The sequence below is a fragment of the Xiphophorus maculatus genome, chromosome 15, assembly GCF_002775205.1.
Source record: "Xiphophorus maculatus strain JP 163 A chromosome 15, X_maculatus-5.0-male, whole genome shotgun sequence".
NCBI lineage: Eukaryota > Metazoa > Chordata > Actinopteri > Cyprinodontiformes > Poeciliidae > Xiphophorus > Xiphophorus maculatus.
This window is the reverse complement of record NC_036457.1, coordinates 3236235-3252854: the sequence shown is the minus strand read 5'-3', so window position 1 is coordinate 3252854 and position 16620 is coordinate 3236235. Positions and strand designations below refer to the sequence as shown.

Here is a 16620-nt window from a genome sequence, read left to right as displayed (position 1 = left end):
CTCCGTCTTTGGTTATGTGTGTGTGGGTGTGTGTGTGTGTGTGTGTGTGTGTGTGTGTGTGTGTGTGTGTGTGTGTGTGTGTGTGTGTGTGTGTGTGTAACACATCAGTCCCTGCTCCTGTCTGTCTGTCCTCTAGCCTCATCTGTCTTGATAATTACTCCACAGTCTAAATGTGCCACTATTTAACCTCCATCACTTGGATTCTCATTCAGCTGCTTCCCTCATGTCTCCATCCGTCCGGCAGCGAAATGACTGACGAGTCAGGAAACATGAAAAATGACACCAGGAGGCAGGCTAAGGAAACCTGGCTAATGTTGTGTTTACGTCTTACCTTAACTTTAGGTGTGTGTGCATGTGTGTGTGTGTGTGTGAGTTTCTATGTTTGGTAACTAATGAGTTAAATCCTGTAAAAACGTCTCTTTCCTGCCTCTAAATGTTACTTCACTTTTAATGTATTATAAACGAAGTTTTACCGGAACATTTTCGGCTGCATTAACTGAACCAGGTGATAAACAGCATCTTAAAATGAAGGGCGGGTTAGTTAGTTTCACTTTACTAGTACTAGTTTACTAATAGACAGAAAAAACTACTTATTCCTGTATAATTCCTCTGAACTGTTCTTTCAGTTTCTTTTGTACTTTTCACACAGGTTTTGAGTCTTTCTGAGGACGATAGCGTGTGAACTCTGACCCCTAACACAATTTAATCCCCAAACTAAACACCCAGCTGCTGAGGGCACATTTCTCCATCTGACCTGCTTCGTACGTCTCATCTCTGTTTATTTTGGACCTGGAAGAAACCTGCAAGCTGCGTCTGCAAGCTGCAGCTGCGACTCACCGTTGTTGCTGAAGTCGTCCACCAGGATGATCTCATGGATTAGATGAACTGGAGTCCGATTCAACACACTGCAGAGGAAACAAAACAGATCATCACTCGTTCAGACACACCTCCAACATGAGCCTGGAAATGTACAAATTAAAAGAAAGTGTGAAAGTAAATGCCAACCAGCACACACACACATAGACACACACACACACTCTCTCAGGTGTTCATATAGCCATTACATATGCACAGCACAGCGCATGAAACAACATATTGAAAATGTCAGACCAAATTCCTCTTATGAAAATGTATGATGTGTCGCATCTAAAAAACTATTTCATTAGAGCTGGAGATTGAAACATAAAAAATTCATAACTTTTACAGGAAGAAAATGAGAAAATGTGTTTTGTTCTGGGTGGGTTTCTGCTCGATTTTATTTCATTATTTCTACTGTTCAATAACCTTTGTTCATTATCCCCTCTGGATACGAGAGACGAGGGAGGAAAAGGCAGGAGGACGAGGGGAGAATAAAAACCCAGGATAAAGAAGTGATTAGAATAATGACTGGAATGGGAGGGAAAGAGGAAATATTAAAAAAGAGGTGAAGCAGCGAGTAAAAAAGAAAAATGTAAAAAGCAATAAAAGCATCAGATTATGCATAAGCTCCTGAGAAAAGGAGCAGAGAAGAAGAAAGCAGGAAAAAAGGAAGGAATAAAGTTTTGTCAAACGTAGGAAACAGATTCTGAAGGAAAGAAAACAAATGTAATGGAGAAGATCGAGAGGAAAAAAGGATTATTAAAGATTCAGTCTGTAACATCAGTGACAAACACAGAAAACACAGGAATAAAAAAAAACACACCAATAAATCATTTTTCATATTATAACCACAAAGCTTAGTGTTGATTATGGGATTTTATATGATATAGCTACTTAGAGTAGTGCATAATTGTGAAGTGAAATGAAAATTAATCATGATTTTTAAATATTATTCATCAAAATCTAAAAAGATTGCGATGCATATGAATTTATCTGGCATTATGCTAATATAAGATGTAAATTTAACTGAGACTCTGTCAAATTAACTATTTTATTTAATTTGCCTTAAATTTTATATTGGAATCATTTCAAGGGGTGTTAATATTTATAATATAAGACAGATAAGTAAATAAAATGATAACTGGATCTTAAAATATAACTATTTTAAACAGAAAGAGGGAATATAAGGTGCCTACAGCAAGCAGGTGAGAGTTAAGAGGGGAGAGCAGGTTGGACCTCGGACCCAGCAGGAGGAAAGTGATGGATAGTTGAAGAGACAGGGATGGAGAGATAGGCTGAGATTAAGGAGAGAGGGATAATAAAGGAGAGAGAGAGAGATGGCAGCCTGGTAAGGGAGACAAATAAGCCTGATTGTAACTCTGTTTCTCTGCAGAGCCGAGGGCCGATCGGGAAAGATGGATGAATGGATTGATGAATGAGAGAGAGGAGGAGAGGAGGAAATATGAGGAATGTGTGGGCTTAGGAAAACAGGGAGGAAAGGGAAGGATGGGCTCAAGATGAAGAGAAATAAAGCAGCAAAGAAGTGAAATTTTAAAAAATGGTGGGACTCGTTCCTTCACCGATGCATTAGGTAGGCTCATCAGTTAAAGCATGACTGGTCAAAAATATAGACTGAAAATATTAAATATGATTTATTTTGTAAATAACATCAGAGCTGGTAACAGCATCCACTCAAATTTCAGAGAAATTCACAGCAAAAAGACAGCCAGTGTAAAAACTGTTGTGATCTACTGCTGAAGAGAGATAAAACTTTCTTAATATTAATAGTTTCAGACTTAAAAACCACCTGAGTTTAAATAAATCTGTTTTTTTCTGCATTACTAAAAATCTGGGAGGTTCTTAATGTATCAAACTCCCTAATTATTGATTCTCCGTGTTTTGGTTGGGCTGTGGTGTACCTCAGGGCTCGCTATTTGGGTTTTATAATATATACAGATACATTATGTTGTTTTTCTTAATATTCATGATTATAAAACTCACAAATAGCCCTCAAAATGTGAAGATTTTTATTTTTGACAGCAAATAGTGGATGACGTTACAAACCATTCAGTTTAGACCAAAGAAAATATTATTGGTTTGAAATATTTCTGATGCCTCCAGAGCTTTGAGTTTTCTGTCGCTGTCAAAATGCCATAATAAATCCTTTCAAATCTTTTTCTCCATTTGTGTGATGTTATCTTGTACAATTTAACTTAAAATTATCAAAAATCTTGAAACATTTTTTTTATTTGCTTTCTTTGTCCAGTTTTCTTGTGTTCAGACCTTTTATTATTTATGAGACTTTGAAGCACCAGAAATAAAACAAACCCTAGTTTGGCTTATGAGATGATTGCTTATTTGTATTTTAGCTAAAACCCAGATAAATAGAAATGTTTCATTAGTTATTTTTCCTTGTGAATTTTGAGCTAACTTTAGCAAAAAATGTAAAAAGTATGAAATGTGAATTATGTGTGATTGGCTGTAATTTATTGGGCCAGGTGTAATTGTTCTGTCACACGCTGTCTGGAAGGTAAAGAAAGAAATGAATTTCAAAGACAGCTGACAGCAGGAACAGCTGATCAGTCAGGTCAGGTAAATGTTCGTCAGAACCTTTTCAGGAAATGTTTCCATCTTTTTGGAAAACGATTCCCACCTCAAGCGAGTATTAAAACTTTTTTTGCAATATGAGGAAGTAATTTAGCATCTTTTCCATTTCCATTAAATGCAATACGTCCAAATGCGCTTAAAAACATTCCTGGAAACACGGATACTATTAAAGGTATCAGTCAGGAAATCATAGACTTTCATTGATAAATGGTGACAAAAATGAATGTTTCTCCAAATTAAGCCCAAATCTGAGCGTTGAAATGTCCAGGATGTTCTTAAGAGGCTGTCAGCAGCAATGGAGCATCTATAAATGATTATGGATGAATGGTCACTAATCTGCTTCCTTTTTGTTTCTCATTTCTTTTCCAGAATCCCATATTCTTCTCTTTCACACACGCTGAAGAGTTTCTACTCTCTGGGTCGCAGCTGTGAGGCTTAACCTCCCTTCAGGAGAGCTGAGAGGGGAGCTATCTTCACCTCACAGGAAATATTATCACCACTGACAATACGCAGTCAGCTGCCAGAGAAAAGCACCTCTATATCTGCACCACTCATTCCCAACTCTCTATATACCAATTTTTTTTTGTGGGAAATATTTTCATTACCTGCAGCTGCAATTTGGAGAGCGCTTTCATCCAAACAGTCCAGCGCTTTCTGAGCTGCATGTGTGGGCCCAGTGGGACTCTAACCCCACTCTGACACTAAATGGGTGCTGCCGTATGGCTGCCAGGGTGACGGGATCAAATCCCACGGGAGACACTTCTGCTCCGTATTTGTGTACTCAGAGTGGAGAGAAAGCTTTCAGCATGAAGGTGATAAAAGCTGCCATCAAGCTGCACCGCAGTTAAAGGAGCAGAACAAACAGAAAGGCAAAATGTCACAACGCTTTGTTCAGTCGAGCAGCATGCAAACCGATTCCCTTTCATTCAACAGAACTTGCTGGAAAGCACTAAAACCCATATAAGGAAAGTAGATTGTAATTACACTTCCAACAGTAGCTGTAGTTAAAGCCTGCATGCTGCAACGTGCTTCCACAAAAAAACAATAAAAAAAACCCACTTTCCCCCTGAACATGTGACAAAACCTCAATTACAGGTTTCAGATTGTCTTGCCTCTCTGCTGGCCAGGACTCATGGGCTTTACACCTGAGAAGTGATGCTTTCAGCTGAAAAGAGCTGCATTTCTTCTGCACAGTTGGTTACAAGACAAACAACATGGCCACTTTGTGTTTCTGGAGAAAGCACTGTTTGTATTTCTGAGTCAGCCGCAGAATTGCTTTCTACTAAAGATTATTTCTGCAGGTGAGAAGAAGTGAGATGTATTTCTAATAGTTTTGCTCGTCTTGTTCCCTTTATCCCGTCTGAAGCTCTGCTGCGTTTTTCAGCTTGGTTTCCTCCCACTTTCTTCCTCTCTCTGCCTGATTGGTCTGCTGACAGCCCGTTCTTCCACCTTCCACCTTCCTGGAGTAATTCATCACTCTTTCCATCCACCTCTGCTTCTACCGCTCCTCCATTCATTTGAGGCTGATGTATTTCTCCAACTTATTTCTCTGTCAAGACACCAGCAGCAAAGCAACCGTAACAGAAAAACCTGTTTCTGTGTGAAATATTATACTTGACTAGGACATTTTAACTCAATAATGAACCTAATTGTAAAATTCTTGCAGCATAAATCAGAATATGTCAATACTTTAATTAACTTATTCATACATCCACAGCATATTCAGTTTTTAATTATGATCAACGCATTTCAATAGAAATTTATTTTAACTTTAATTGCAATGTGGAATAAAAACACATTTACATTTTTTCACAAAGAAATCTGAAAAGTAAAAGCTGCATTTGCATTCAGCTTCCACACTGCAAAACACTAAATCTCACCAAGTAATTTTATTCAGTTTCTAGTGCAAATATCTTAACGTATATATATATATATATATATATATATATATATATATATATATATATATATATATATATATATATATATATATATATATATATATATATATATATATATATATATATATATATATATATCATATTTTAAGTGAAACAAATCTGCAGTGAAACTTGTATGTTTTGTTTCTAAACCCTAAAATTAATAAAACAAGCCTGCTTATCTTGGTAAACAGTTACTCTTCATTTATTTTTGTCTTAATTCAATTGTACTAAACGTTTTGCATTAGAAACTAGAAAAAAAACTTCTTGGAAATATTTTGTGTTTTTGCAGTTTGGTTGATTTGTTCCAAATCAGTAAACAGAAACACTCCAAATTCACATTTTCCTGTTTTTCCATTTTTGTGGCATTTCAAAAGTTTGCTTAAAATTTGCATGGAAACAGGGCTACTAGCAAGATTTAGATCAAATTACCGATAAGAGGAGGTTGGATACAAATGTACGGCATCGTCTCTTAAATTTTATTGATAAAAAAATTGTTTTTATTCTACTTAACATAGCTTTATAATGGTATATCTTCTTTAAAGTCTGAATTTGAAACATGACATCAGCAGCTTTTGAAAAGCCGTGTAGCATCAAAGCTCATCTACAAAGAAAACTCTAAAATGTCTCCCAGGTTGTCCAAACACTAAATGCTTGTCACTGCTAATCTACGAAGATCCGTATCCGGTTTCGTTGATTTACTCTTCATGGCTGCTTATTTAGAGGATTTTTATGCACAAGCTCATCAGTGTTAATCTATGCAGCATACAAACCCTGAATGGTACCTAAATAGAGTAGAAATCTGAGGGTATTGATGATCTGTGCTGCAGTGGCTCGGCATCCAGACTGAGTATGTTTATGTTTTCAACCAAAGGTGGCTTCTGTCTAATCAAAATGCTAAATGCTACCTGATTAAAATAAACACTATTGTTTCCAGGCATAACTTTGCATTAATCATTGTACCAATAAACCACCAAACAGGGAACGGAGATTGATAAAGAGTTAAAAGAAGTGCAGACTTTAGGTTGAGTCTTAATCAAACAGCAAACCTGCAGTAACAAGCAAAGACTATAAATCTTCCCCTTCCTTATTCCTACTAAATCCTGAGTGTTTAGTGGTGGAGGAAGTGGTGTGAACTCTTTACTGAGCGTTTTTAGGAGCAGTGAATCAGAAAGTGCTGATGTGGTGCTGATCTGGAAGTGGCAGCTCTATACCCAGATGAATGCAGGCTGCTGAGCAGAGCAGGTTGCTTGGCTGGACTCAACTGTCTGATGGACCAAATAAATAATTAGAGAACGAGATTTATTTTCTTAAAGTCTGATTTCAGCTAAAAAGATGCAAAACCCCCAAAACTACCCAGTAGCCCCCACTCTGGTCTGGTGCTCCCAGATGCCCCAGTGTTAGGTTTGAAACCAAAACTGTGTTCAACTCCAGCAACAACCACATTGAAGAGGTTTCAGCAAGTTCAATCCTGCCCCCAGACTATAGAGTACGTAAAGTATTTCACTGAAAATATAACATTTCTAGAATTACCGGTTGCACAGCATGGTGACTACTTTGTGAAGTTATCCTTGGGTAAAACATTAAATGGTAACTAAACCCCAAATCAACTTGTTTTTGTAGGTAAATTGTATAAATAGGTCTTAATGATCTTGTGCCAATTCTGACATTTTTATATCAGAATGTTGTTTAATTCTTGGCTACTTTACAAACATTAGCTAACTTTGGGTCAAGTAGCTTCGTGCCAAGGAACTTTAACTTCCCAAAATGCCTTTTCTATCAAACATTTCAGTTAGGCTTTATGAGATTATGTTACATGTAATATGTAAAATGATGAGATCTGTTTATATTTACTAAGATGTAAATAATGTGGTTTTCTCCTTTCAGTTCCATCATAAAGAAAGAATCAAGAAAAGTGACCTCTAGATATCAGAACAAATATCAGTTTCAAACGTTTCATTCAACTTTTTCTCCAGCCAGTCAACATTCAGAACTGGTTAAAGTAAATTAACAATAAAATGCATCAACCGCTGATATTATTTATGCTTCATCTGTAATCTCACCTGCTGCTAAACTGTTTCAGATAATGATGTTCTGCGTTTAAGGCCAGTTTGAGCTTTCTGTCCCTCATATCCTCCTGCTCTGCTCTGTAAATAAGCTTAATATATAAAGCAAAACCAACGAAAGCTATTAAAACCAAACAAGTCTGCCGCAGCTCTTCCTGCTCTCGTCCTCCGTCTGTCTTTATCTTGTGGGCTGCTTATCTTTGCTTAGCAGCAGCACAGAAGATGAGATCAATTTTTGGATCAGCCCTTGATTAAATATCGACAAGAAGCGGCTCTGCCTCTGAAAGCAGCTCTTTGATCACAAGATGAAAAGATTTCAGAGTGCCCATGATTGTCTCTGAAATCCAACTAATCAGCAGAGGTATGATTATCAGTGAGCCTGACAGAGCAAAAAACTCCAAAATGATTCTCCTATATTCATGTAACTGTGGACATTTGATGTTTCTGTTGGACCCAGCAGACAGAGTGGGACTCTGCCAACTTTACTGCTATTAAAAAACAAACAAAAAAAAATCTGATTTTTAGTTTCTGGTCATTAAAAACTCACAAATATTCGGGCAAAATATTAAAATGGGACATCTGATTCAGTGCATACAACAGCTTCAGCTTGGAAACATGAATACAACCAGCAAACTTTGAAAAGAGTAAAGATTAAAGTAGAGCCCCAACAGTTTACTTTCTGAAGAAAATAACTCCAAATTATTTGCAAAAAATCTACGTATTCAATGATTTTTTTTTACAAAAGTATATCTAAAATATTTGAAAGAAAATGCAGCTTTGGAAACTAAAATAGCTGCAATGCTACTTGCTTGGCATCTGCAAAGCAGCCAATCCAGAAGCACCATTCATTTTCCTGATTGGTTGAACCGCTAAAGAGCAGAAATGAGAATATTCCCATTTCCTCCTGCAGCAGAGGTACGATGGTTTCCACTGACGGTATTAATCCATATGAAGGAATATGTGATGCTTGAACAATTAAAATATTCAGTTCTCAGGTGTGTTGTGGTTCCTGACCTAATTAGAGCCAATAAACAACATATTAGTATCAAAAATACCACTAGTGTATTTTTACATGAATGTTTGAATAGTAACATATAACTTAAGTCATTCGTTGCACCTTTTAATGACAATGCAATTTGAAAAAACTAAGTCAAAGTTTTAGTAAACTGGTGATTATAGATTGAAATGAAAATGCAACAAAATCTGATTTCCATTTCTGTGCTCAACAATCAGACCTTCAGATTGGCTCTTCAGCACTTACTTTACTTACTAATAATCAAATTCTACATCTGTAGCTTTATGTTGAGTGATATTTCACTGTTAAGCTGTCTGAGGAATCAGAGAAACGCCTGTTTTCTGTCTGTCCACGTTTCTGTCCTCATAAACTGCTCTGACTCACAGCAAACAGCAGAAAAGTGAAGAGATCGCTCTGCCTCTGGAAAGCACTTCAGCGTCCCCATAAAGACACCAAATGAACACTTCTTTTAAAGTGGCCACTCTCAGTAAACCTCCTCCTCCTTCAGTCAGAGCGAAACAGAAAAGTGCAGCTTGGGAACTAATATACTGACACCTCTGTTGTGTGCAACAAAGAATAAAGTGCTAAACCACAAAGACCTTTGAGGAAAGATCGTCCTTGAGTTCACTTTTCCACTTGACTTAATTGTGTTTCACTCTCTGAGGACAGGCTGTTCAAGGCTTTTATCTTCTCCCAAAAACTCAAAGAAAAGCACAAAAATATAAAAACGAAAAATCCGAATATTCAGTTAATCTTTGACTCATTGGCTTTTACTCTAAAAACATTATGTTTCAAGACATTTTCATATGACGCAGACTCTTTGATTTAATTGCATTTAAAACATTTAAATGTCTGATTTACTTGGAAAAACAGATTGTTGGAAAATGTGATTTTCTGGGATATTTTCCCACATTCACACAACTGATGGTTGTATTGAAAAAGCCCTAGAAACGAAACAAAACCAGTAGTTTTACTGGCCTGTGAAAGCCTGGAGAGGTTTACAACGACTCTGGTCAGTTTTTTCATCGCCGTTTCACATTTCTGCACCTTTGCCTTTCTGGTTCCTGGCTTCATACAGACAAAGTGTCCATTCATACCCATCAGGGAAGCAGTTTATTCTATTTTTTCCTTCTTTTTCAGGTTTTCCCTTCAATCGTCTGTGTCCATTCAGTCCTACCCTCTGCATCCTCCACCATCACACCAGCCAACTTCATCTCCTCTTTCACCATATCCATACATCTCCTATTTGGGCTCCCCTTCAGCCTCCAGCCTGCAGACATGTTAAAGGGCAAAGCGGACCGGGCCATGACACCGGCTGAACAGAGACGTAACCCCTACATTGTTCCAACTGAATCTGAAACTCAGCTTTCCAGCAAACCCTCCTCTGTTGGCTTCATCAGACTACGATCTCTAGCTTCCACTGCATCAGTTTGCAGGTGAATGTGATAAAAATCAGAACCTCCAAGTCCAAAACCGTGGTCTTGACCCGGAAAAGGGTAGAGTGCCCTCTGCAGGTCGGGGTTTAGGTAGCTCAGGGTCCTGTTCATGAATGAGGAAAGGCAAATCGTCTGCATAAACAAACCTGTAAACCCTCAGGTAATCTAATTTAATCTGACATGCTGGATACTTACACACTAATAGAGGCCATTCAAAGACTCTGCCTGTCACAGCACCATCTGGAAACACGATACCGTCAGCTAATTTGTGCAGGTACTAGAAGAAACACTTCAATGGAGGGTATTTTTATTTCTTTTATCTTTTTACAAGTCATTGTAATCATAAAAATATTATATTATTTAAAGAGAATAACCAAAAATAAAGAAAGAAAATAGGTCCTAAGTAGTGTTTTAATTAAAATAAATTAATATATTACTTTATTGATGTACATTTCAAGAATAATAAAGAAATATTCCATCAGAAAAATTAACTATATCATCTCAGATTCTTTATATAAACAATATTTTTATTCAACAACATTCTACAACAATCATAATTTTAGATACAAACATTTGTTTAGCTCAATTTACTAAGCTTCAAACATTATTCATTTACAGATGATTACAAAAGATGTAATTTTTTCATGACTGAAGGTTTTGGTTCATCTTTAGACGTTTTTAAAATCCGACGCGTATGAAACTTTACACAAAGCTAAAAGGACCTGCTGCACCCTGGTGAGAGGAAAGGTTCCAAATTCACCAAATACAAGCAAAAAGCAGCTAAACTACTTCCAGTTCCAAGTCACCATGGGCAAGCTAACACACACCAACACACACACAGACACACACACACACACACACACAGACACACCAACACACACTGACACACGGAGCCAGTGGGAGCCGTCGGGAGCCGAAGGGAGCGCGGGGACCCAGGGAGACAGATTGTCTTTTAATTGGTTGAAAACTGCAGAGCTTTGAGAAGAGCTGAAGGGAAAGGACACACATGCACCGCATACACACACACAGAAGACACACAATGTCCTCTGTGATAGTACGGAGACGTAGCCAGTCCCTGCTGACTGACTGGCATAATGAGCTGAACTCCAGCCAACACAGGGAAATGTGCCTTAGTGTCTTTTGTGCTGAATGTTGGTTGGTAACCTGCTGATAGCATCAAAATGAAAGACAGAACAATGGCTCAGAGGCTCAGGGTCAGGGTGGGGTTTTAAAAATGTCTCCTGATTAGATTCTGCTGCAGCATCACTAAATCAGCCAAAGGAAACTTTTTACAGCGTCTGCTAAAGGTTGAGGCTCATCATTCCTCAGATTTCTGACAGATTTATATCTAATACCTTCACAGAGTGGGATTTTTACACGTTATCTAAAAATGAATCATGTTTAACTTCAATGTTTCAGAAGATTGTTCTATATTTTAGTTGAAATTACATTTTCTTACAGTTATTTATTCACATTTGGCATTTTAAGATGGAATATTTATTTTATTTGTGCAGAGAATTTTCTTTTTTCAAAAGTTTTTCTCCAAGACGAAATGAAGCGCCCACCTGCCAGACGTTCACAAAGCTTCTAACTTTTTCTCTCAAATGAAACAATCTGTTCTCCCTCCATAACATAGGAACTAATGCAATTACCAGCAAGTCTTTAACTGTGCTTATTCCTCTTAGCATGGACAACATATCCTGTAGATTTTGGGAATATTTGCTGTTTATTTGCTAAAGTTACATGGGGGAACCAAATATTTCAGTTGAAATAATATGCTCCAGATCCATAAAATGGGAACTAACTAACCTACAATCTCTGCAGAACCTTCTTTCTGCAAAGCATCAGTGCTAACAAATGTTAGCAACTGCTAATCCCTGCAGCATTTAAATAGATTCTCAGTGAAAACTCTGACAGGAGAGAAACAAGTTATGAGGAGATATGACAAACACACCAAGCACAGATTATTAAAGTAATAAATGAACATTTAAAATCAGCAACAAGTTAAAGCAACATGTCATAATGTCACATTGATCTTTATAAGTTTATATTACTGACACATTTTTAGAGATAGGTAATTATATTTTCACTAGCTATGTTTCCATAGCTAAACTTTTTTGATATTCTCCTAATTTTTATATAAAATATAAAAATTAAAATATAAAATAAATTTTTTATTTCAAATATAATTTTTGCACCAGTGGGTTAACCCTAACTCTAACCTCCTCATCCTATCACAAAAACTTTTCAACAAAAACAATAGTTTTTCTCATACTGAATGTTTCTATTGAGCACATTTATTTTCATGATTATAATTTGCACAATTATATGGCCGATGGAAATGCAGGTACTGACGTCCCAACCATGAACCAAACTGGTCCAAACTGCAGATTGTGTGAAATGAGAGTAAAGCCGAGGCGTGTGCTTGCGTTACCTCTTGATGGTGCGCAGCAGCGTGGATCTGGCCTCGTTGTGGAAGGTGATGATGATGGATGTTGCAGGAAGATCTGAGTCGTAGTGAAGAGCGCTGCACCTGCCAGCAGAGAGAGTAATGAACATGACATCTGATCTATTGATCCTGGGAGGAGTGTGTCATGTGCTACAGCTGTAACAAGTCACACAGGGATCAATGAGTTATTGTTCTGAGATTTGTGCTCGACATGCTCAAATGAGCCGAGATGTTTAAACTGTTAATGCAGCTGAGATTCAGGAGGAAAACCTCTGCAGGTAAAACCTGCTGGAAATTGATTTAAGATTCATTTAACCTGAAACACAGAAAACAGTCAGTTAGCATCATTATTGATGAGATGCTGCTTTATTCTCATTTAGGTCTGAATGCTTAAGGTTCCAGGATACTTATCACACACACACACACACACACACACACACACACACACACACACACGCACGCACGCACGCACGCACACACACACACACACACACACACACACACACACACACACACGCACACACACACACCACCCAGTGATCAGTCCAGACCTGTTATAAATGAATTATAGATGATCCCCAAGACGCTCATTAAAATACACCACATAATGGTGAGTGTGTGTGTATATAGGTGTGTGCTGTGTTCGCTGGGTCAGCAGCCTTTTCTTCTCAAAGAGCACACACACACACACGCACACACACACACACACACACACACACACACACACGCACACACACACACACACACACACACACACATCCAGTATAATGAGAGGACTGGCCTTTACCTATCAGATTGATGGATTGGTGACATTTTCAAACAGTAGCAGTGCTCGCTCTGCTCTGGCCTTCATGTTTCTTTAAAAAGCTCACCTTCCTCACATATCTGTAAAACTAAACACATCATGACAGCTTGATGGATGGATTTCAGATGCATCTTATTTACCTGTTTTAATATCAGCACATTTTCATTCATGGAACTGCTGAGATGAGAAACTAAAAAACGGTTGCAGTTTAAATGTTGGTGAAGTTATTCTGATAAACAGCAAAATGAAATGTGTTTTTAACCATCTATTCAAAAATAAACACCAAAGAACATGGTTTTCTTTAATCATCACAACTAAAAATCAGCTTCCAAGATGAATGAATAATGAACCACAAAGCCATATTCTGTTCAAAAATGTTGCAATATGACCACAAACAATAGCAACAAATAAGTATTTTAAAAAGAAATATCCAACTGAGTATGTCAATAAATATAAATATCATAAAGTTTGGCTTTATATGGTTATTATTATTTCTTAGTTATTGCTTAACTTGTTTTTAAAATATTGTTTTCAACACCTTAAGACCTTTTTCTTTTTGTGTGAACCTTTATAAATTACATTGTTACACCTGAATTTCCCCTTTGCTGGTCAATAAAGGCTGTTTCTCTTCTACATGTGGTTTCATTATGACTTCCAGCAAAAAAAGTTAATTTTTCTGAGGAAATTAGAGGCTTACAAATTGATTATTTAAAAAAATTACATTTACAAAAATCAGGTTCTTTTGAACTGTGTGTGTACAACATTGTCTCTACAAGTTTTTGTTTTTAGAATTGCTAATGAACTACAACTGTAATATTTCCTTCCTTAAACACAAAATTACTTTCTTTTATGTTGCCTTTTACAAACATGCTGCTAGAATCTTGAATGCACGTTACGGTTCTTTTAAGACAAATTTCTGACTTTTATTTTGTCACAAATGCAATTTTATTTTAAGCACAAAGTTTAGAGTTGCTTTTGAAACATAACCAATGACACATTAATCAACAATCTAATGTTTAACGATGGCATTTAACAAAATGTAATGTTTCAATCATTGACACATTTCTATATTTGAACCAGATAAAGATATGTGTTTTCAGATTGTGTAGCTCCGTCACAAGGTCACATATCTTCTGATTAAACATCTGAAATGAGATGACAGAGAAAACGCTGATCAAACTCAACATTTAGTTAATTTTAATGGTGCATCAAGATTTGTCTCTACTTTTAAATACATCAAAGTTGATCGTTCTCCGTAAGAGCTTGTGTTTTTATAAAGTTCAGTCACCTTTTTGGCATCAAGAACTTGAAATTGTCATGTTACAGATCTTCATTTGAAGCTAGTGTTTTACATCTCAGCTTATATCACAGCTATAAATAACAGTTCAGCTTGCTAGCAGATGAAGCTGAAGTGTCCTTGAGGCGAACATGGAGGCTCCTCCGAAGGTTTGCTGCGGATAAAAACACAAGCTGAACTCCTAATTTGTTGTACTAACAGGTCGGGATCCGGCAGCAGTGGCTGCACACGGGAACCCGGCTGTGAAATAATACTATCAGCACCTCATTAACTCGCAATTTGATTTTTTTTTTTCCCCTTAGTTTGGAGGCTTAATGATTAAGTGGGAAAATAATATTCCTAGCAGGTTGCAGAAAGGAAAATTTCCAGGACCTGGAAGAGGAGCATAAACATACTCTTATCTTTATGAACAGGACCATAAAGAATGAAACTATTTGTGATTAAAAAAAAATTATTCATCTACATCTTTTCATTGTGATTTTTATTCATACATTGTGATATCCAAAGCTTTGAGCTTCCCTTCAGTGTGAATGTTGTTGGGTTTCATTGGATCTCTGCTGTTCATGGGGGTGAGAGAACACAAGTACTTGCAAACCCCTCAAAAATGCTAATAACTGCTCATTTTAGTTTAGCATCCTTTAACATCCACAGTGGAAACTATCTGAGCTCTACTGTAGAAGCTAAAATCCACAATTAGCACCAAGGACAATTTACACATGCTCTACGTAAAAATGAGTAAATAATCTGTTTTGGTTTTGAGCCAGATGTAATGATAAACAGGCTGGAAGTCACAGAGCTGAAAACGCTGCGAGTTTTATTAGCTCAGCAAACTTTCCACCTATTCACAGATGTTTCCTTGCTTCTGATTGGCTGTAAGACTGTGGATGTTAGCTTTCATTCTGTGTTTTTATGCATGTTAAGGAATATTTGGTGTTTGAACTTTTATAATAGGCAGTTATAAGCGTATTTAGAGTCGGTTTAGCTAATTGTGTGTAGTTATGGATCAGAGCGGTCGACTCTAATCCAAATGGACCAGATTAGAAATGAGATTACTGTAGGAAACGCTCAGGTCGAGTTGTTAGAACGAGCCAGAGATGGTTTGGGCATTTGAAGAGGAGGACAGAGTGACAGTGATTGTAAAGAAACTGTGACAGAATATAAAGACTGAGAGCCGAATATGAAGAACACCCAGAGCTATGAGTGCAGTTTACAAACTGATTTGCAAGTTTTTCATATAACCATCTTTCATTTCCTTCTCGCTTTTTGGCGTTTTGCAGTCTGTCCCTTTCTCTGCATGCGAATATAAAATGTGCTGCACATATATCTGTCATATCGCCTCCCATCAAGGCCCTCTGTGCATCCACCATGCCACTATCTTCCTGTCTTCATCGCCGTTTTTTTTTTTTTTTTTGCTGCAGTTGATTTATTCTGCAGTTCTACCAGAGAGGAACGATAAGAAGAAAGAGACGTGCTGCTTCGCTTTGAGTGTGTGTGTGTGTGTGTGTGTGTGTGTGTGTGTGTGTGTGTGTGTGTGTGTGTGTGTGTGTGTGTGTGTGTGTGTGTGTGTTATGGAGGCAGAAAGAGCGAGTGAGGACAAACGAGGCAGAGAGACAGACAGGCAGAGATGTAGAGATAAAAGTTGTGCTGACAGATGACTGATGTAGGAGCTGATAACAACAAGCTGCCTTATTCCCAGAGTGTGTGTTCAGGCGTGTGCATGCAAGCATTTGTGTCTGTGTGTGTTTATGTGAGCCAAACGAAGGATGCGGCAAAGCTTCAGAGACCAAACACACACACATGCACGCCTACACACAAGCACACACACAAACACGCGAATACACATGCATAGTGCAAAGAAAAGAATAAATTGGGAAAATATAAATATAGATGACCTGGAGACGGACAGACAGACGAGTTAATGACAGAAAACAAGGTAAGAGAAGACTTGAGACTAATGGGAAAGGAAACAAAGAAAGAGGATAAGAAGAAGGAAAGGAGAAAGGATAGCCAGAAAGAAGAAGGTAAGGTAAGTACAGTAAAAAAAAGGATTAAAGATCAATCCAGATATATAAGAGGAATACTAAAGACAGGACAGGATGGAAAAATGGAAAAACAAGAGAAGGAAGGAGGAATATAAAAAAACACAG

General features: G+C 37.4%; 1 protein-coding gene across 1 annotated transcript in view; it reads right to left on the bottom strand.

Moving 5' to 3' along the window:
- The window catches only part of LOC102221850 (polypeptide N-acetylgalactosaminyltransferase 14), a 136090-nt gene that overhangs the window by 41376 nt on the left and 78094 nt on the right, over positions 1-16620 (bottom strand). Inside the window, exons 3-4 of the mRNA XM_023347863.1 lie at positions 12357-12455; positions 838-905 (exon numbers count right to left, since the gene is read on the bottom strand). Coding sequence (XP_023203631.1) covers positions 838-905; positions 12357-12455 — 167 coding nt within the window. The remainder of the gene's footprint in view (positions 1-837; positions 906-12356; positions 12456-16620) is intronic.